Here is a 20004-nt window from a genome sequence, read left to right as displayed (position 1 = left end):
AGCACATAAGAGTAAACAGAAAAACAAATCTTCCTCTCATCTGTTTTCTAGTCCCTCAGAGGTAGTCACTCTTACCAATTTCTTGTTTATTTTTCAGTGATATTCTGTGTATTAATGTATATACAATTATGTGTCTATGTACGTATATATATTCTAATTTTTATCCAAATGATAACATGCTACACGTAGTTTTTAATTTTGCTTCTTTTTAAAAAAATTTTTTTAACGTTTTTTATTCATTTTTTTTGAGAGAGAGAGAGAGAGAGACAGAGCGCAAGCAGGTAAGGGGCAGAGAGAGAGAGAGAGACACAGAATCCGAAGCAGCCTCCAGGCTCTGAGCTGTCAGCACAGATCCGATGAGGGGCTTGAACCCACAAACTGCGAGATCAAGACTTAAGCTGAAGTTAGATGCTTAATCTACTGAGCCACCCAGGCACCCCTTCGTTTTGCTTCTTAACATTGTACCTTGGAGAGGGGCGCCTAGGTGGCTCAGTCAGTTAGGCATCTGACTTCAGCTCAGGTCATGATCTGTCAGTTCATGGGTTTGAGCCCCACATTGGGGTCTCTGTTGTCAGCACAGAGTCTGCTTCAGATCCTCTGTCTCCCTCTCTCTCTGTCCCTCCCCTGCTCTTGCAAGCGCTAGCACTCTCTCTCTCTCTCAAAAATGAATAAACATTAAACAAAATTAAAAACAAAACACCCCCAATGTACTTAGGAGATAATTTCCTACTGAGTTGCCTCATTCTATTCATGGGTACATAGTATTTCACCACATTAATGTACCATAATTTATTTAACCAGCCTCCTATTAATGGACGTTGAGTTGTTTCCATTCTTTTGCTACTACCAACCATGCTACAGTTAATATCTATAGATTTTTTTTACACATGCAAATATTGCCATAGGAAAAATCCCTAGAATTGAAATGATTGGTTCAAAGGGTATGTGCATTTAAATTTTTGACTGATATTGTTTATGTATCTGTTTTCCCACACCTTTGCTTACCCAATGTGTTACAAGAATTTCCTTTTTTTTGCTAATCTTATATATGGAAAATGTGGAAGGAGTTTGCTTAATCAGTATTCCCCACACCTTTTGGAGTGAAGGTCATTAGTTGTTATACTTATCTTAAGGGTTCTCATGCGTAGGCATGCATGAGAACAAAATATCACAATGCAAAGATCTTATATTGAAAAATACTAAATATAAATCTTCCTACAGAAAAAAGTTAGCATTTGCAATGATGAGTAAGTATTTTCTGAATCTAGTAGTTACAGTTTTGGTTCATAACAAAATGATGAAACAAGTCACAGGTTTCACGCGTGCGGAGTCTCTCTCTGGAACTGTCAAAGGTCACATACAATTTTTGGACAGAAGATACTCCTGTCTGCAAAAAAGTGCAAGACTCACTTTTAAGTCAGGAAGAGAAATGCACGTTTTATTGGCTGTTTATACTAGGGTGAACCACTTATAGGCACAGGAGATCTATGTTTATCTTTGAGAATAAAATAGACTCCTTTCTGGGATAGTTCAGGAATGACAGGCTCTTCAGATCCTAAATATATTTATATGCCTCGATCCAAAAATTTCATTTGGTCATGCTACTTATAATAGCAAAAAAAAATTTTTTTAAGTTTTTTATTTTAATTCCAGTGTAGTTAACATACAGTGTTATAGTAGTTTTAGGTGTACTATGATAGCAAAATTTTGAGAGAAAACTCAATGTCTGGATATTAGGGAATAATTTAATAAATTCTTACATACAGCTTAAATATAATATTTTTGAGGAATTTACAATATGAGAAGATTTCAATAATATGTAAAACTGAATATTAAGTGAGGTCTTAATAATTAAAAAGAAAAAAATTATACAGAAATATCCCGGCAAAAATATCCCAGCATAAATGTTTTAGTGATTTAGGATGATTTTTCTTCCTAAAACTTTATTTTGTAAATTTTCTATAACGAACATCTATTTTATAAATTTGATAACATTATTTAGTAGAAGCATGGCCTCTTCGGTTCTCACACCGCTGATACTGGGTTGTTAAATTAAAAAAAAAATTCTGTTGAATCAGTATTATTGCAGTAAGTTTGTTTTTTGGCTTAAAGAAATACCGCTTTCTCTTTATTTAAATGTAATAGTCCTTGCAAAGAGTCTTGTATTTACCTTTATGTGCTTTTTCTCGTAGATTCTAGATTTATTTCACTTTCAAGATAAATTGACAGCGCGACAGTTTCAGAGAGTTGCCACCACTACCTTTATAACCATGTCGAGAGAACGCCCACAATTGGCTTCGAAGTATTTGCTTGAACCGGTGCTAGCCCCCCTCCACCGATGTTTAAACACCGCAGGTAAAGGAAGAAGTCTGGTGGCTGTGTTCCTCTCAGGGATCTTCCTCAGTGTTTCAGATTTCAGTGACTGAAGTCTGTCATACTTTCTTGTCTCCAGTTTTGCTTTCTTTTCTCCCCAACTTTTTATTTTGAAAGATCCACCTCACGTAAATTCCAAGAAAAGTACCTTGAAGCACTCCTGTACGCTTTACCTGGATTGCCCAGCTGCTCATATTCTGGCCACATTCGCTTTTATCTTTCTCTCTCTCTCTCTCTCTCTCTCTCTCTCTCTCTCTCTCTTTATTTATTTATTTATTTATTTATTTATTTACGTTTATTTATTTTTGGGACAGAGAGAGACAGAGCATGAACGGGGGAGGGGCAGAGAGAGAGGGAGACACAGAATCTGAAACGGGCTCCAGGCTCTGAGCCGTCAGCACAGAGCCCGACGCGGGGCTCGAATTCATGGACCGCGAGATCGTGACCTGAGCTGAAGTCAGATGCTCGACCGACTGAGCCACCCAGGCGCCCCTCTCTCTTTTTATAACATGTACATCAGCGCTTGTTAGTTGCAGACGTCATTTGATATACAGACTTGATTCAAATTTCTCTAATTGTCTCAAGAATTTCCTTTGTAGTTATTTTTTCGTTTAAGTCTAGATTCTAGTGAAGACTCCTGCATTGCGTTTACTTATATCTTTTTAGTTTCCATTAATGTAGAATAGTTCCCTAGCCTTTTGTTTGTTTTTCACCATGATGTTTTTTTTCCCCAGATGAATGCACTTCCTTTATCAAGAGTGACAAACTGAAACAAAACCGTAAAACCCCAAACATGTAAAAACCCAAGGTGTTAGAAGGACAAACTCAATTCATTCAAATTCAAGCTCATCTGGACCCTGGTCACAAAACTTAGTGAGGTGCATGTGAACACCAAGTTAGGGAGAGGACAGGAGTGAGGCCAAGAGAAAGGGTGTGAAGGGGGCCCCCATAGGTTCCCTAGGGATCACCCTCAAAGTGGTACCTCCACCTTCCCAGAGATAGTGAAGACCTACCGGGCCCTAACCTTTTGACCACACCAACCCCTGGCCAGGGTGTTTAAGGCCAGTCCCAAATGATTCTACCCTCCCTTGCTCCATCCTCACTTGCTCAGGCTTTCAACCTCACTCTTCTCCTCCTCTATACTTTTCTCTGTGAATAGTAGTAAGTTAGGGTATTGTTTGAGTCACAGTGAGGCTGGGGGCCAAGGGAGACAGGGTGGAGACGAGGTGAAGAGAGGAAAAAAAGGTCTGTCCAAGGATCCCTCTCTTCATGGGATCCCAAAGTGTACATCCAGCTCCTCTTTTAAAAAAAAAATGTTTCTTTAATGTTTATTTATTTTGAGAGAGAGAGAGAGCGTGAGCAGGGGAGGGGCAGAGAGAGGGAGAGAGAGAATCCCAAGCAGGCTCCGTTAGTGCACAGGCCTACTCGGGGCTCAAACTCACAAACCGTGAGATCATGACCTGAACTGAAATAAAGAGTCGGATGCTCAACTGACTGAGCCCCCCAGGCGCCCCCCAGCTCCTCTTTTGCAACCACTCAGATCTGAGAAAGTGCACTGTAGGCACCAGCAGCTGTAAGTCGGAGAAGGGATGAGCTCGCCGGCCGGCACTTGGTGGGGCTGGCTGGCGTGAGAGGACAGCGGCAGCTGCATTTTCCCGCGGGTCAGGCTGCTGCTCAGCACAGCCAGGTGGGCGCTGAACTGCCTGCCAGCTGCATGTGCTGGTGCTGCTGTTCGCCCTGGGAGGCCCCAGGAGCCCTCAGCAGGCTCGGTGATGTTGCCGGCTGTGTTAGCCGGGACGGACGAGAGCGGGGCCCGCTCGTCAGTGTGAGCGGAAGGCAGGCTGTGGGAACTGGGTTCAGCTCCGTCGGGGGCTTGGGCAGGGGGGCTGCTAGGGTCCAGCAGCAGCTTCCGCTCCTCTCCGTCCTGGTCCCAGTCCTTGTTCTCGCTGCTGTAGCGGCACCCCAGGGCTGGGGTCAGGCTGGGCGCTCAGACCACGCCGAGGAGGGAAGGCATCCATCCTTACCATGGCATTTTTGAAGAGCCTCGGTTACAAAACGTTCTGCAATTTGTATTTGTCTAATTGTTTCCTCATGATTAGATCCAGGGTAAACATTTCAGCAGCAATATTCCATAGGATGACTATTTTTTCTCAGTCTCCATTAGATTAGGGGGCACACGTAATCAGTTTATCCCATTCTGGTGATATTAAATTTGATCATTTCATTAGTAGCCTGATTTCTCCATTGTTAACATATCTTTCTCTGTAATTAATAAGTAATCTGTGGGATGATAGTCTGAGACTGTGTGCCCTGTTTCCTGTTAAGTCTTTCATGCTGTGGTTTGGTATCCATTGATGATTCTTGCCAGTAAAATGGTTCCTTTCTTTGTTATTTTAATTTGTTAGGTTGCTATTCTTCTATAAAGAAGAGCTTTTCTTTCTCCTTGCCTCATCCCTTTTTTTACGCTTTTTTTTAAAGATTTTATTCAGTGAGTTACCCAACATTCTTGTCATTCATTTTTTAAAAAATATTTATTTATTTATTTTGAGAGACAGTGCATGCACAAGAGCAGGGGTGGGGCAGAGAGAGGGAGAGAGAGAATCCCAAGCAGGCTCTGCGCTGTCACTGCAAACCAGCGAGATCATGACTTAGGCCAAAGTCCAGAGTTGGCCACTTAACCGACTGAGCCACCCAGCCTCCCCTCTTATCATTCATTTTGATGCTCAGATTTTCCCACATTTGGCTGGTGGGTTTAGTTCTGTTTTAATGTCTTAGAAGATTGACATTGCACCAACTCATCACCTGCCTTAGTATGTTTTTATACTTTACTGAATTTTTCCCCCACAGTTTACTGAATTTAATGCTTGGATGCAGAATATTATTTCAACATTCTTTGTTAAAAAAAAAAACAAACAAAACAAAAAACCTTTCTAGATAGTAGTTCCTAAGGTTTTAAATGACGAAAAAGTTTGATGTTATGGTTAAACCAAATTTAGTTCTATGTAGACTTTTTTAAGAAGTCATCTGTAGTAAACACTTCCTGGGTGTGTGTAGTGGGGGTGAGGTGGGCAGGGATAAAGAAAGTCTAATTTTTGTGCATAGTAAAACTTCACCAAATTGAACCTGGTGAAGTGAAATTTTTGATTATTCAGATGTGATAAACGTTATATATATATACATGTATACACATGTATACATATATATATATATATATTTATTATTTTTTTTTATTTTTTTATTTTTTTGGTGTCCATGGATCGGCCTGAACTAAACATGGTATTTGAGTAAATAGTTTAAATTTCTTTACATATTTGATAGAAACCTAGTCTAGATCCAGTATATGCTTCAATAAATCGCTCAAGGGGTGCCTCAGTCAGTGGAGTGTCCAACCCTTGATTTTGGCTCAGGTCATGATCCCAGGGTTGTGGGATTGAGTCCTGCCTTGCGCTCTGCACTAAGTGTGAGGCCTGCTTGGGATTCTCTCTCTGTCTCCCTTTGTCCCTCTCCCCTACTTGCGTGCTCTCTCTCTAACTTCATGTATTAAGAGTATACCTCATTACTAATCTATTCTCTTGTCTAATACCTGATCTATGAATTAGGTATTGTAGTCTGAGGCAGTGATCCTCATAGTGTGGCCCCAGGACCAGCAACATCAGCATCACCTGGTAATTTATTGGAAATGCAACTTCTTGGGCTCTCCTCAGACCTACTGAATCAGAAATGCTGGTGTGGGTCCCAACAATCTGTGTTTTAAATTTTTTTTTTTTTCAACGTTTATTTATTTTTGGGACAGAGGGAGACAGAGCATGAACGGGGGAGGGGCAGATAGAGAGGGAGACACAGAATCGGAAACAGGCTCCAGGCTCTGAGCCATCAGCCCAGAGCCTGACGCGGGGCTCGAACTCCCGGACCGCGAGATCGTGACCTGGCTGAAGTCGGACGCTTAACCGACTGCGCCACCGAGGCGCCCCCCAACAATCTGTGTTTTAACAGGCCCTTCTGGGTAATTCAGGTGTGTGTTCAAGTTTGAACACTGGTCTAAGAGCACTGTTCTTAGGATAAGTAGATCCATTCCATTTGTGGATCAATTATTATTGTCCTGGACATTGTTCATTCCTATTGGGCATCTATTTGCCAGACATTTCTTCATATGTTAGGTTATATTCGTAACACCAGCTACATGTTTTGCATCGACAGTGTCTGGATAACAAAAAGGGTGTATGATAGTCTGACTGGTTTTATATAGACAGCCCCATCATTGCCACTGGGGGAAAAAACCCCTAAAATATAGGCTTTCTTATTTTGTTTTTCATATTGTATCACATTTTTAAGACTATGTGACAATTATGATAAATTACCATATTTTATCAATTCTAAGGTGCACATGTTTTTAACATAAAAAAGCTTTAATTTTGGGGGGTCTTCTGGCTGGCTCAGTCAGTAGAGCATCCAACTCTTGATCCCAGGGCTGTGAGTTCAAGCCCCACATTGGGCATGGAGCCTACTTAAAAAACAAACAAAAAAAAACCCCAAAACAAAAAACTTGAATTTTGGAAATATTTTTCACATTTTAACAATTCTGATATCGAGATGTATCTCACAATTATTGTTGGCCAGGTAGCAATCATGGCATTATCTGTGCCTGCAAATGAGCATTAAAACTCATAGAATGGATGTCAGTGACTTAGGAAAAAACTGTGAAGACAACAGTAGAGTGGTGACCTTTTTTTTTTTTTTAAGAAAATGTTTGTATTTATTTTTGAGAGAAAGAGAGAGACAGAACATGAGCGGGGGAGAGGCAGAGAAAAGGAGACACAGAATCTGAAGCTGTCAGCACACAGCCTGATGTGAGGCTTGAACCCATGAACCATGAGATCATGACCTGAGCTGAAGTCAGACACCTAACTGACTGAGCCACCCAGGTTCCCCTAGAGTGGTGAACTTTTAAGAAATTTCACACCAGGGACACTTGGGTGGCTCAGTTGGTTAAGCGTCCAACTCTTCGTTTCAGCTCAGATCATGATCTCACGGTTGGTGAGTTCAAGCCCCACATTGGGATCCGTGCTGTCAGCACAGAATCTGCTTAGGATTCTCTCTTTCTCCCCTCTCTCTGCCCCTCCCCAACTCATTCTTTCAAAAATAAATACAGTTTAAAAAAAAAAAAGAAATTTCACATCACCTACACTCTTGGTGGCACAGAGTTCAGTATATTATGGCAATATGTGGATATCAGTAATGGTGTCGAAATGTTTCAGAAGAGTTGGACTTTTTAAATGTGAAGTGTTCAGAATTTCTTATTCTGTTTATCCCAATTATATAGCTTATGTAAGGAATGATATTTAATAAAATTGTATGTCTAAATAAATCTAAAAGAGCTCTCAATACTTTTTTTATTAAGTTTTTAAGTCTTAATTCCATATAGCTAACATGCAGTATTGGGTGTACAAATACTGATTGAACAATTCTATACATTATTCAGTGCTGATCACAATAAGTGTACTATTTAATAACCATCACGTATTTCACACATTCCCCACTGACCTCCCCTCTTTTAATCCTTTTTATAAAATCTATTTTAAAACTTTTTTTTAACATTTTATTTTTGAGTAACCTGTACACACAACACAGGGCTTGCCGAACTCACAACCCAACGATCAAGAGTCCTATGCTCCACCAACTGAGCCAGCCAGGCACCCTGTTTTCACCTCCACGTAACCATTGACTGTCATTTTCATTTAATTTAATCCCTAATTTTTCATTCATTAAATTTACAAGTAAAATTTCAAGTCATAATATTTCATAAGTTACTTGCTTTCTTCTTTCTTGTGATATATAAAATAACAACGAATGTTTATAATCATTGGCATCATAGATTTCATGAAATACTGTATTTGGTGTTGTATTGTACATAGGTAATCATGTTGAATCTCTAATTGTAGGTGTTACTTACAGAACTATCTAGCAACACTTTCTTCCTTAAGTCCTGAGCTCTATTCAATGAGGCACTGAATATGGGTAATTTTGTTTTTTGTTCTCTAGAGATTCCAGAGAGTGGCATGGCTCCAGGGACCATTTTGGTAACAGAAGAGGAACTTAGTAGATGTATTGAGGATGTATTTAAGGTTGGTAATTTGAGTCACTAATGTTTCTAGATAACATTTACACATAGTCTTTTAAAATAGTTTTGCTTTTCTGGGGTGCCTGGGTGTCTCAGTTGGTTAAGCCTCCAACTTCGGCCCAGGTCATGATCTGGCAGTTTGTGGGTTTGAGCCCCGCGTCAGGCTCTGTGCTGACAGCTCAGATCCTGGAGCCTGCTTCAGATTCTGTGTCTCCCTCTCTCCCTACCCCTCCACTGCTCACACTCTGTCTCTCTGTGTCTCTCAAAAATAATAAATAAACATTAAAAAAATGTTAATTCCAAACTATCATGATTTTTTCACTTTGAAAACTGGAAAATATAAGCTGTTAGTAAAAAAGCTGATACGTTTTGAAACTGTCAATTTCATCATTTACTCTGAATGTTAAACAGTTTAGATTCTCTAACTGGCACATACCACTGATGAAAGCATGTCTTTTGAAGAAATTGACAGTGGCATTTGCAGTGCTATAGGCTTCCAAAAGTGTATGAGAATATTGAGTCTACTTTATATCTTTCTAAAGTAATCACCGTCGTATACAAGTAAGTCTGAATAAGTGAATCTTGCAAATGACTACCTAAATATATTACTGACAGTGAAAAAAAAATGTATGTTCTCTATGATTACAGTCTTATAAATATATATGAAACATATATTTTTAGACAAAAAATGAAATCCATTGCGTTAGGGCCAGATGGAGCTGGGATAAATATTCTTTCTTAAGGTTTATTTCAATAAATTTATAATAGTATTTTACTATGAAAAATATCCACGCTAGTAAATAGCTTTCAAAATTATTTTCCATATAAAAAGGTCCAGCTGCTTTGGAAAATAATTTGGCAGTTCCTCAAAACATTAAACATGGAATTACTATTTGACACAGTAATTCCATTCTTAGGTATATACCTAAGAGAAATGAGAACATGTTCAGACAAAAATCTGTGCACAAATGTTCATCACGGCATTGTTCATAATAGCCCAAACATGGAAGTCACCCAAATGTTTATCAACTGATAAATAGATACACAAATGTGATATATGCATATAACGGAATATTTTTTAGCCATAAAAATGAATGAAGTATGGACACATGCCACAACGCAAACATTTAAAAGTAACAAATTTTAAACTTTAATAGAAACCAGAAAAAAAAAGACCACACGTTGTATGATTCCATTTATGTAGAATGTTAAGACTGGGCAAATTCATAGAGACAGAAAGTAGATTAGTGGTTGCTAGGGGCTGGAGCTGGGGAGTTAGGAGTGTCTGCTAATGGGTATGGGATTTCTTTGTGAGGTAAGGAAAATGTTTCGGAATTAGACACTGGTGATAGTTATACAGTCTTGTGAATATACTAAAAGCCACGTGTACATTTTAAGAGTGAATTTTTTTTAATGTTTATTTATTTTTGAGAGAGAGACAGAGTATGAGCAGGGGAGGGGCAGAGAGAGAGGGAGACAGAATCAGAAGCAGGTTCTAAGCTCTGAGCTGTGAGCACAGAGCCTGATGTGGGGCTTGAACTCACGAACCATGAGATCATGACCTGAGCTGAAGTTGGATGCTTAACCAACTGAGCCACCCAGACACCCCTTAAGAATGAATTTTATGGCATGTAAATTACTTATCAATAATTTTAAAAATTATACTCCACATTTCTCATTTCTTTTCTATGGCAATAAGTTAAGCATTTTAGAGAAAGTGTTTAGTTTTTTATGAAATAATTCAAACAGATAAAAAATGCAGAGTAAAACACTCATGTACCCACCACTCAGCTTAAGAAATTAAACATTACCAGTTCAGTTGAAATCTTCTATCTACCTATCCCTGGTGACATTTCCATGGCTTCCCATCTAAAGGTACACTGTGGTTTTAGTTAACAGTTAGTTCTCTTATTACTAGTGAGTTGAACATCTTTTCGTGTTCTAGGTTTATTCATATTTTTTCTTCTGTAAACTGCCTATTCACGTTTTGTCCATTTTAAAAATTGCCTCTTCAAAATTTTTTTAGAATAAATCTTTTTTTTTAAGTTTATTTATTTTGAGAGAGACAGAGGCAGCATGAGTCAGAGAGAGGCAGAGAGAGAGGGAGAGAGAATTACAAGTTAGCTCCACACTGCCAGCGCAGAGCCCCACTCAGGGCTCAAACCACAAATCCACGAGATCATGATCTGAGCCGAAACCAAGAGTTGGATGCTTAACTGACTGAGCCACCAGGGCGCCTCTAGAATAAATCTTTTTTTATAAAACAACTTTATTGAGATATACTTTACAGACCATAAAATAATGTTTTAAGTATGCAAGTCAATGATTTTTAGTAAGTTTACAGAGTTGTGAAACTAATACATTACAATTTTAGAACATTTCCATTACCCTAAAAAGGTCCCTGTGCCTATTTATAGTCACTCCTTGTTCCCACCCTTAGCCCCAGGCAACCACTAATCTGTCTACCTCTATGGATTTGCCTTTATGGCTGTTTCATGGGAAGGAACCATGCAACATGTGATCTTCTGTGGTGGACTTCTCTCTCTTAGTATGATGTTTTGTGTGTGTGTGTGTGGGGGGGTGTTTCCATGTTTTGTTTTTTTTCAAAGTAATCACTTTGCCCAACATGGGGCTCGAACTCATGACCCTGAGATCAAGAGTCACGGACTGTTGATCAAGTGTACCGACTGGGCCAGCCAGGCACCCTCTCTTAGCATAATGTTTTGGAGGTTTATCCAGGTTGTTGCATATATCAATATTTTGTCCCTTTTAATTGTTAAGTAATATTCCATGGTATGAATATACCACATTTGGTTTATTTGTTCATCAGTTGATGGACATTTGGCTGTAAAGTAGATCTTTCTTTCTTCAAACAGCTTTGTGAGTTGTAATTCACATACTATACAGTTTACCCATTTAAAGTGTGCAAATCAGGACACCTGTCTGGCGCAGTCAGTAGAGCATACACCTCTTGATCTTGGGAGTTCAAGTTCAAATGCCACACTGATTGTGGAGCTTACCTTAAAAAAAAAAGTATGCATATCAATGGCTTTTTAGCATAATCTAAGGCTTGCATATTAGAAGTATATTCTAATACTTCATTACCCAAAAAGAAATCCCACACTATACCCAAAATCCTTTACCACCCTTTTTTCCATTCTCCCTGCTCCTAACCCCTGCAACCTCCAACCCGAGTCAACCACTAATCTGCTTTCTCTTTCTATAGATTTGCCTATTCTGGACATTGCATATAAATGGAATTATACACTATATGGTCTTTTGTGATTGGCTTCTTTTACTTAGCATGATGTTTTTAAGGTTTATATTAAGCACAAAGCAGGACCTCATTCTTTTTTTTAAGATTTCTTTTATTTTTTAGTAATCTCTATACCCAACATGGGGCTCAAACTCACAACCCCAAGATCAAAAGTTTCATGCTCTACTGACTGAGCCAATCAGATGCCCCAAGACTTGATTTCTTTTTATTGCTGAATAATATCCTATTGTAGATATAGACTCTATTTTGTAATCCATTCATCCTTTGATATATATTTGGGTTGTTTTTACATTTTAGCTATTATGATTAATGCTGCTATAGACATTTGTGTACAAGTCTTTGTGCATACATATGTTTTCATTTTCCTGGGTATATACCTAAGAGTAGAATTGCTAGAGGGGTGCCTGGGTGACTCAGTCGGTTGAGTGTCCGACTTCGGCTCAGGTCATGATCTCACGGCTTGTGAGTTCGAGCCCCGCGTCAGGCTCTGTGCTGACAGCTCGGAGCCTGGAGCCTGCTTCCAATTCTGTGTCTCCCTCTCTCTCTGCCCCTAACCCACTCGCGTTCTGTGTCTGTCTCTCTCAAAAATAAATAAACATTAAAAAATTTTTTTAAAAAAGAGTAGAGTTGCTAGATCTTATGGTAACTCTGTGTTTAACCATTTGAAGAACTGCCAAAGTGGCTGCACCAGTTTACATTCCTACTAGCAGTATGTGATGGTATAGAGTAAACCTTAAGTTGTATTCTTTCAGATAAGAAGGCAGATGATTGGGGGTGGTGGTGGTGGTGGTTTTTGTTTTGTTTTTGCCTCAGCAAAGTGTTATTGATTTAAGTAATCTCTATACCCAACGTGAGGCTCAAACTCAAGACCCCAAGAATGAGAGTCACACAGTCTTCCAACTGAGCCAGCCAGGTGTCCCTGTTTTCTTTTGTTTTAAACTTAATGTATGATATTCATGATTTGTAGGTATAAAATTCATGCTTAAAAATTCAAAACTCATTCTGTTCAACACTCAACTTTTTACTAAAGTAAGCTGTTTCATTTAATTTCACTATTAAATAAAAGGGACCTGGCATACAAATATAGCATCAGATTGTTTATAGATAAAACCTAACTTAGTGACTATAATGCTGTTTTTTTTTTTTTAATGCCTCATTTAGAGACTTATGAAAAGAAAGTTTTTATATCCTATTCTACATATTCATAGGTAAGGACATTTTTGATTGTAGAAAAATAAGAAATTATATAGAGCAGTGTAGAAAGCAACTGTTCTGAATTAGAGAACAAGGCCCAGCTAACTCTCAGAAAGGTTGTCTTCAGTCACACACCATCTGAGGAATATCATGATGAAAACTGTTAAGTGGTGGGTGTGGAATGTCAGAAAGGCTTGGAAGTGGTGTCAGGGGTAGAACTTAATTGTGACTACACTCTGGTACAAACCCCTCATAGTATTTCTGGGAAGTAAAAAAAAAAAAATTGCTTTTAGAGGAAAAAGAAAGCAAATCAGCTTCTTTCTGGCAAGTGAATTAGCGTCTAAAAAATGGAGAGATCCAGAAACAGTGAATCCTGCCATTGTTCCTATTCTTGCTCCCCAAAAAAGGGGGAGGGAAAAAAACCCTCCTAATTTGGTGAACAGTTTGGTGAATTTAAAACCTCCTGGAGAGGCAAGCAAAACATTAGTTGGCTGTAAACACTTGATTATGCACAAAAGATTGGGGCGGTTATGAAAGCAGGAAGGGGTGCGGAAGGGTAATTATTCTCCCTACAAGGTTTTGGCAGCTCAGCTGCACTGGGAAAACAGAGGAAATGTGTATGTTGGGGGGAAATGGTAAACACTGTGTAAAGTTTAGCAACAAAGGCTGTGTTGTCTTTATTAACTTTCTGCTAATACTAAATTACAGAGCACAGCTCAAAGGCAGGAAACAAGGAAAACATCTGGGATAGTTGAATGATCCAGCAGCTCACTGGGTAGCAAGAGGGTACAAGAGGGTGTTTAATTTTAGAGAGGCATTTGGGAACATGTCCAGCTCTGGTTTTCTCTCTCTTTTTCTTTTCTTCTTAACAGATTTACTGGGATATAATTCACATACGCCACAATTCACACATTTAAAGTGTTCAACTCAGTGCTTTTAGTGTAGTCACAGGGTTGTGCAACCATCACCACAAATCTGACTTTAGAAAATTATTGTCTCCCTAAAAGGACCCCATACCCATTACCCATCCCCGTCCCCATTCACTCTCCCTTTTCCCAATTTTATTTTATTTATTTATTAAAAAAAATTTTAATGTTTCTTTATTTTTGAGAGAGAGAGACAGAGACAGAGCGTGAGTGGAGGAGGGGCAGAGAGAGAGGGAGACAGAATCTGAGGTAGGCTCCAGGCTCCGAGCTGTCAGCGCGAAGTCTGACTCAGGGCTTGAACCCACAAACCACGAGATCATGACCTGAGCCAAAGTTGGATGCTTTACTGACTGAGCCACGCAGGTGCCCCTCCCTTCTCCTAATTAAAAAAAAAAAAAAAGTTTATTTATTTATTTTGAGAGAGAGCACGTGTGAGTGGGGGAGGGGCAGAGTATGAGGGAGAGAGAGAGAATCCCAAGCTGATGGCGCAGAGCCTGATGTGGGGCTTGAACCCATGAACTGTGAGATCACAACCTGAGCCCAAGTCAAGAGTGAGACATTTAGCTGATTGAGCCACCCAGGCACCCTCCCTTCTTCTAATTTTGTTCCCAAACCTTAGGCAACCACTTAAATGGACTTGCTGTCTCTGTAGACTTGCCTATTATGGATATTTCATATAAATGGACTTATGTAATATGTGGTCTTTTGTAGCTGACTTTTCACCAGCAGGATGTTTTTAGGATTCATCCATGTTGTTGCATAGAGCAGTATTTCATTCTGCCTAACGGTATTCTATTCTAGGGATATATTGCATTTTGTCAGTTGATGGGAATTTTTGTTGTTTCCACATTTTGGCTGTTGTGAACAATGCTGCTACAGACATTCATGTACAAGTTTTTGTGCGGACATGTGTTTTCATTTCTCTTGGGTATATAGCGAGGAGTGAAATTGCTGGACCTTATGATGACATTGTGTTCAACTTTTAGGGGTACTGTCAGATTGTTCTCCAAAGTGGCAGCACCATTTACATTCCCATCAGCAGAGTGTGAGAATTCCAGTTTATCCTCTCTGGCCAACACTACCACTACCATTTCTCTTTCTCCTCCTCCTCCTCCTCCTCCTCCTCCTCCTCCTCTCTCTGCCCTCCCCTTTTCCTCCATTATTATAGCCTTGCTGGTGGGAGTATCTTATTGTGGGTTTGCTCTTCGCCCATTTTTATTTTTATTTATTTTTTTTAAAGATTTTATTTTTAAGTAATCTCTATACCCAACATGGTGCTGAAACTCACCCTGAGATCAAGGGTCACATGCTCTACCTACCAATGGCTCTCCCCAAAGAAATCTTCCTCAGCAGTCTCCTCTTGGTCTCCACACATTTGTTCCTTCTCTACTCTCCTTCTGAATGGAAAGTTTTTATAGTCCTGCTCTCGTTTTAGTCTGGTATCTTCTGTTGGAGTTTTAAGTCTATTTTATCTTAGTGCCTCAGTTGATGTTTCCAACTGAATGTCCTGTGTCACCTGTATCATAATAGGTGCCCATCTGGCTGCCATCTTGATACCTAGCTGCAGAGCCCCTTAGTTCCTCAGAGCCAATTTCCTCTTTACTTTATACACAATCCAGATCCGATTGGTTTTCTGATTAGGACCATAGTGGAATTAGAAGTAAAAAATTAGAAGTTAGTTAGACTAAGGCATGCTGACGAGAGGGTGCCAGCGGAGAGGATCAAGAGAGGAGACAGAAAAAGTACTCCAAAAGGGCATAATAGTTTGAAAAACAAAGTATGTTGGGACTGCTATGTTTAGTATACTTCGTTTAAGGAGGCAAGGATTGCATCTCCTCCATTTAAAAAATACTTTTTTCTGAAAGAGGTAAAATATAAATACATTTTGGTATTTAAAGAAATAAGCCCTCAGCTTGCTGAATGAAAATGTGGCAGGGGCAATTATAAGAGAAGGCCTTTCTTTGCTTGCATCCTTTACATACAGCATGGAGTGGAGCAGTGTGGCTCTGGTGGGCCAGGTGGAAAGGTCTCAACAAAACAGGTGTACACAGAGATGCTCACTGAACTGAAACTTTGGCATAGCCACTTGTACTTCTGCATAAATAATTCTCATCGTTTCTATGTGTGTACCTTACATCTGGTAAAATGATTTAAGCCAAAAAAGAGATTTGCAGCTCAAATAACTTTTTTTTTAATTTTTTTTTTAATGTTTATTTATTTTTGAGAGATAGAAAGAGACAGAATGCAAGCAGGGGAGGGGCAGAGAGAGAGGCACGCACAGAATCCAAAGCAGGCTCCCAGCCCTGAGCTGCCAGCACAGAGCCCGATGGGGGGCTTGAACCCAGAAACCGTGAGATCATGACCTGAGCTGAAGTCAGATGCTTAACCAACTGAGCCACCCAGGCACCCTGCAGCTCAAATAACTTTTAGTCCAATGGCTTCCTATTCTGTCTCCATATTTTTTTTTTAATGTTTATTTATTTGTTTTGAGAGGCGTGTAGGGGCACAGAGAGAAGGAGAGAGAGGATCCCAAGCAGGCTCTGCACTGTCAATGTGGAGCCTGACATGGGGCTCGATCCCAGAAACCATGAGATCATGACCTGAGCCAAAATTAAGAGTCAGATGCTTAACCGACTGAGCCACCCGGGCACCCCTATTCTGTTTTCTTCTGACTCTGAATGTCGGGGGTCCTAACCCTAGAATACTTAATTTTTTTGTCCTCCCTAGTATGAGAGGGATAAATGTTTTTCTTTAGCCTAGAAAGGTAAAGAGAGGCCTGGGCTGCATAGAGATTGGTTCTGGGTAGGGTAGGATGAGAGAATTATACTTCCTCATGATTTGGACATTTTCTTGCTCTTAAGAGAACCGGCCAGAATCTGATACTAGGTGGGGCCAGGGGTGGGAATGGGGAATGTTTCCTTTTAGTATTCCTCACCATACTTGCTGAGACTCCCTAAGGCAGAAGAAATTTTCGGGCAGGAAAGTCTAGAAGTACCTAATTAGTTTATATTCTTCATTCTCATTTCCATTTTATCTCTCTGTTTCCAGATTCAGGGAATCCCTGACTTTAATTATCCAAGTCTTTTTTCCCCATTTAATCTTAACAAATTTCTAATTAAAGTTACTCTCTCAGATTAGCCAATTGACTCCTCTTTCTGAATAGTTAATTGTTTTTGTAGAGTAAATTGTTATAACAGAATCTTAGAGCTGGAAGGAAATTTAGAAATATTTAATTTCTTTTTTTGTTTGTTTGTTTTTGAAAGGACTGTTTTTTAGAGCAGTTTTTCATTCACAGAAAAATCAAGTAGAAAGTACAGAGTGTTCCCATATATCTCCTGCCCCCACATGTGCACAGCCTCTCCTACTGTTAACATTTTACATTAAGAGTGGGACATTTGTTACAGTTGATAAGCCTGCATTAGCACGACACTATCACCAAAGTCCATAGTTTACATTAGGGTTCACTGTTGGTGTGGTACAATCTTTGGGTTTGCCAAGTTAATCCCTTATTTTATAGTAAAGGAAACAAACCCCAAAAGATTGTGAAGTTGGGGTGCCTGGCTGTCTCAGTCGGTAGAGCATGCAACTCTTGGTCTCAGGGTTGTGAGTTCAAGCCCCATGTTGGGTGTCGACATTACTAAAAAAAAACCAAAAAACACAAAAGATTGCGAAGTGACTTGTCCTGAATCATACTAGTGAGTGCCAGATCTGGTCCAGGAAGCAGTCCTTTCATTTCCTCTCTTTCTCTCACTCTGTGTTTAGAAAAGCTAATATTTGCCCATGGTACACATTTAAAAAGTGCAAAAGGCTTTGCAGTAAAAAGTTAGTCTTCTCCCACCTATGGCTCTTCCTTAAAGGCAGTCGTTCTTTCGGATATTTCCAACTGTAATTGAACTATGATCTTGAATAACATGCAGAAGACCAAAGGAGGTATTCTTCAAAGCTGTGGGAAATGCAAGTGTTAGACAGTACATTCAGATTCTGTGGGACAGTGTGGTGAAAACCACCTGGCCTTTAAAGTCCAACAGACCTAGTCTGGCTCTAGAGTTGACTATTAGGTGACTTATTTAACACTTGAGTTTCAGGGATAAAACCAAGTAACTTTTGGTAGGTTCATTGTATTCTTTAGCAAATGATTTGTGCTCAGAAAACTGTCAGTTCTCTTTTGGTTTAAGGAAACTCTTTTTAAAAAGATTATTTTATGCAGTACGCTCTGAAAGCATGCTTAGTGCAAAATCCTATATTAGGTAACTTGGCTTGTCCTTTGCTTCTCACAAGTCTTAATTAAACTCAGTAAGTGCATTAGGAGTTCTGGAACATTACTATCAGAAGGATCCCTGTGATATTTTAGAAGGCAGCATTTGACGAGTTTAATCTTTAACAGGGGTAAAATCAAGTCCCAGCCTGTACTGAATTTCAATGGTAGGATTCAGTCAGCTTGATTTATGTTTCTATTTCCACACGTATACATCCCTATAAAAGATAAGGCCGTAAATTAAGAAGACAGTTCCATTTACAGCAGCATCGGCAAGTATTTAGGAATAAACGTAACATTTGCACAGGGCTGTGTATTTTACAAAGTATTTTAAATGCATTATCTTACCTGGTACTTATGCCAAAAGCTTAACGCTTGCATTATAAATGAGGAAACTGAGTCCTAGGGAGGTTTAAATGTCTTACCCGTGTTCACTCACTTAATATGTGATTTGGGGCAATCATATAGGTGTCAGGAACAATATTCATACCCATTTCTGACTCCTGACTTCCTGGTGTTCTTTCAGCTCTACAGTGATCTCTAAGGGATATCCCTAACAAGGTAATGGAAGTCTAGTAGATGAGACATGGAGCATGTGAGGACCGCTTTCAGTTTTGTTTTGCTTTGAATCAGAAACACATGTTTGCTCGTAACACTTTTGACCATTTTGACTCCTCTGGGTTTTTCTGTTCCTTTTTAATTTAAATTTCTAGTCAGTCCTTCCAGAGAAATTCAGTCCTTTAGATATTGAAGATAGGTACTGACTAAGCCCCAACAGTAACATCAAACCTCCTTTTGTTCAGTCTGCCTTCCCTTCCATGGCTGGAGTTCTAGGATTCTTCAGTTAATTAACATTGATTGAATAGCTTCTAGCTGCAGCTTAGACAACAAAAAAGAAAATACAGGGAGCATTGTAATTCCCCCACAAAAATAGAGCTTTTGAGAAAATAAAAAGCATTCAATGTGTTTTATTTATTCTTTCTTTGATTCAGTTAATCAGTCCGAAAAAACATTTTTTTACCAAGTACATACAGAATGCCAGCTACTCTGCTAGGTTTACAAATAACAGAAATGATTAAGAGCCAATTGCTGCCTTCAAGGAGCCCCCAGTCAGGCAAACAAAGAGTTACAAGTAGAATGTGATGGATTGTTAACAGTATCCAGAAACATGTCTTTGTTACTAGGTAAGAGTGATCTCTGAGCTTAGATGAAGGGTTGTAAGGCTTAACCACACCTCTTCTCATGGCTGGATCTGTGATAGAAAGCCAAGATGCATTCAGAAAGGAATGTGGAAATCCCTATAAAGGAATGAGGAAATCCCCAAGCTGCCAGTGGGTCATTGGTACCCGTTTCCTCCACTGATCTATTCTGAGCCATTATGATTTTCATAGATTCATACTGGTCTCTCATTTTGCCCCTCAGTCCTGTCCTACTGGAAGAGCCAAAGATAGACATGGAAGTTGAACTTTTCTTCGAAGCACCATTTCACTTACTCTCAGAGAGGCTTTTCACACCAGAGAATTGAAGATACCTTGAGAGTCTGTCTCTCCTTTCCCTGCTTCAGCTTTCCCACCTCTTGGTATTTTGTTTGGTGATCTCTGGTCGTACAGATATCTCAAGTAACCAGAACATCTTTCACCTAATCAGGATTTCAGCTTTAAATTTCTAATTTCAGAACTTATAGAAGGGAAAGCATGTGGGGAGGATTAGAAATTTTTACATCTTGGTCAGTTTGAGTGTTGGAAAAATTTTCGGGTGGTGCAGGATTGTTTCATGTTTTCCAGCTAGTTGGTTTTCTTTTTAAACCTCTTAATGGCTAAAGTACCAGCAGGATACTGAAGGGAGTGAGCAAATTTGCAGT

The 20004-nt window shown here is 39.4% G+C and overlaps 1 protein-coding gene across 4 annotated transcripts in view; it reads left to right on the top strand.

Annotated features, from left to right (window-relative positions):
* TANGO6 (transport and golgi organization 6 homolog) overlaps window positions 1-20004 on the top strand; it is a 192695-nt gene that overhangs the window by 26432 nt on the left and 146259 nt on the right. For all 4 annotated transcript variants that reach the window (XR_015244733.1, XM_086689063.1, XM_086689062.1 and 1 more), the window contains exons 6-7: window positions 2193-2355; window positions 8413-8495. Coding sequence is in view for 3 of the 4 variants with exons in the window: in XM_086689063.1 (XP_086545189.1) it covers window positions 2193-2355; window positions 8413-8495 (246 nt within the window). In the remaining variant the exon portion in view is untranslated. The remainder of the gene's footprint in view (window positions 1-2192; window positions 2356-8412; window positions 8496-20004) is intronic.

Source organism: Puma concolor, chromosome E2 (genome assembly GCF_028749965.1).
Source record: "Puma concolor isolate L17-30 chromosome E2, mPumCon1.1.hap2, whole genome shotgun sequence".
NCBI classification, from domain to species: domain Eukaryota; kingdom Metazoa; phylum Chordata; class Mammalia; order Carnivora; family Felidae; genus Puma; species Puma concolor.
This window is presented reverse-complemented; position numbering and strand designations above follow the sequence as displayed.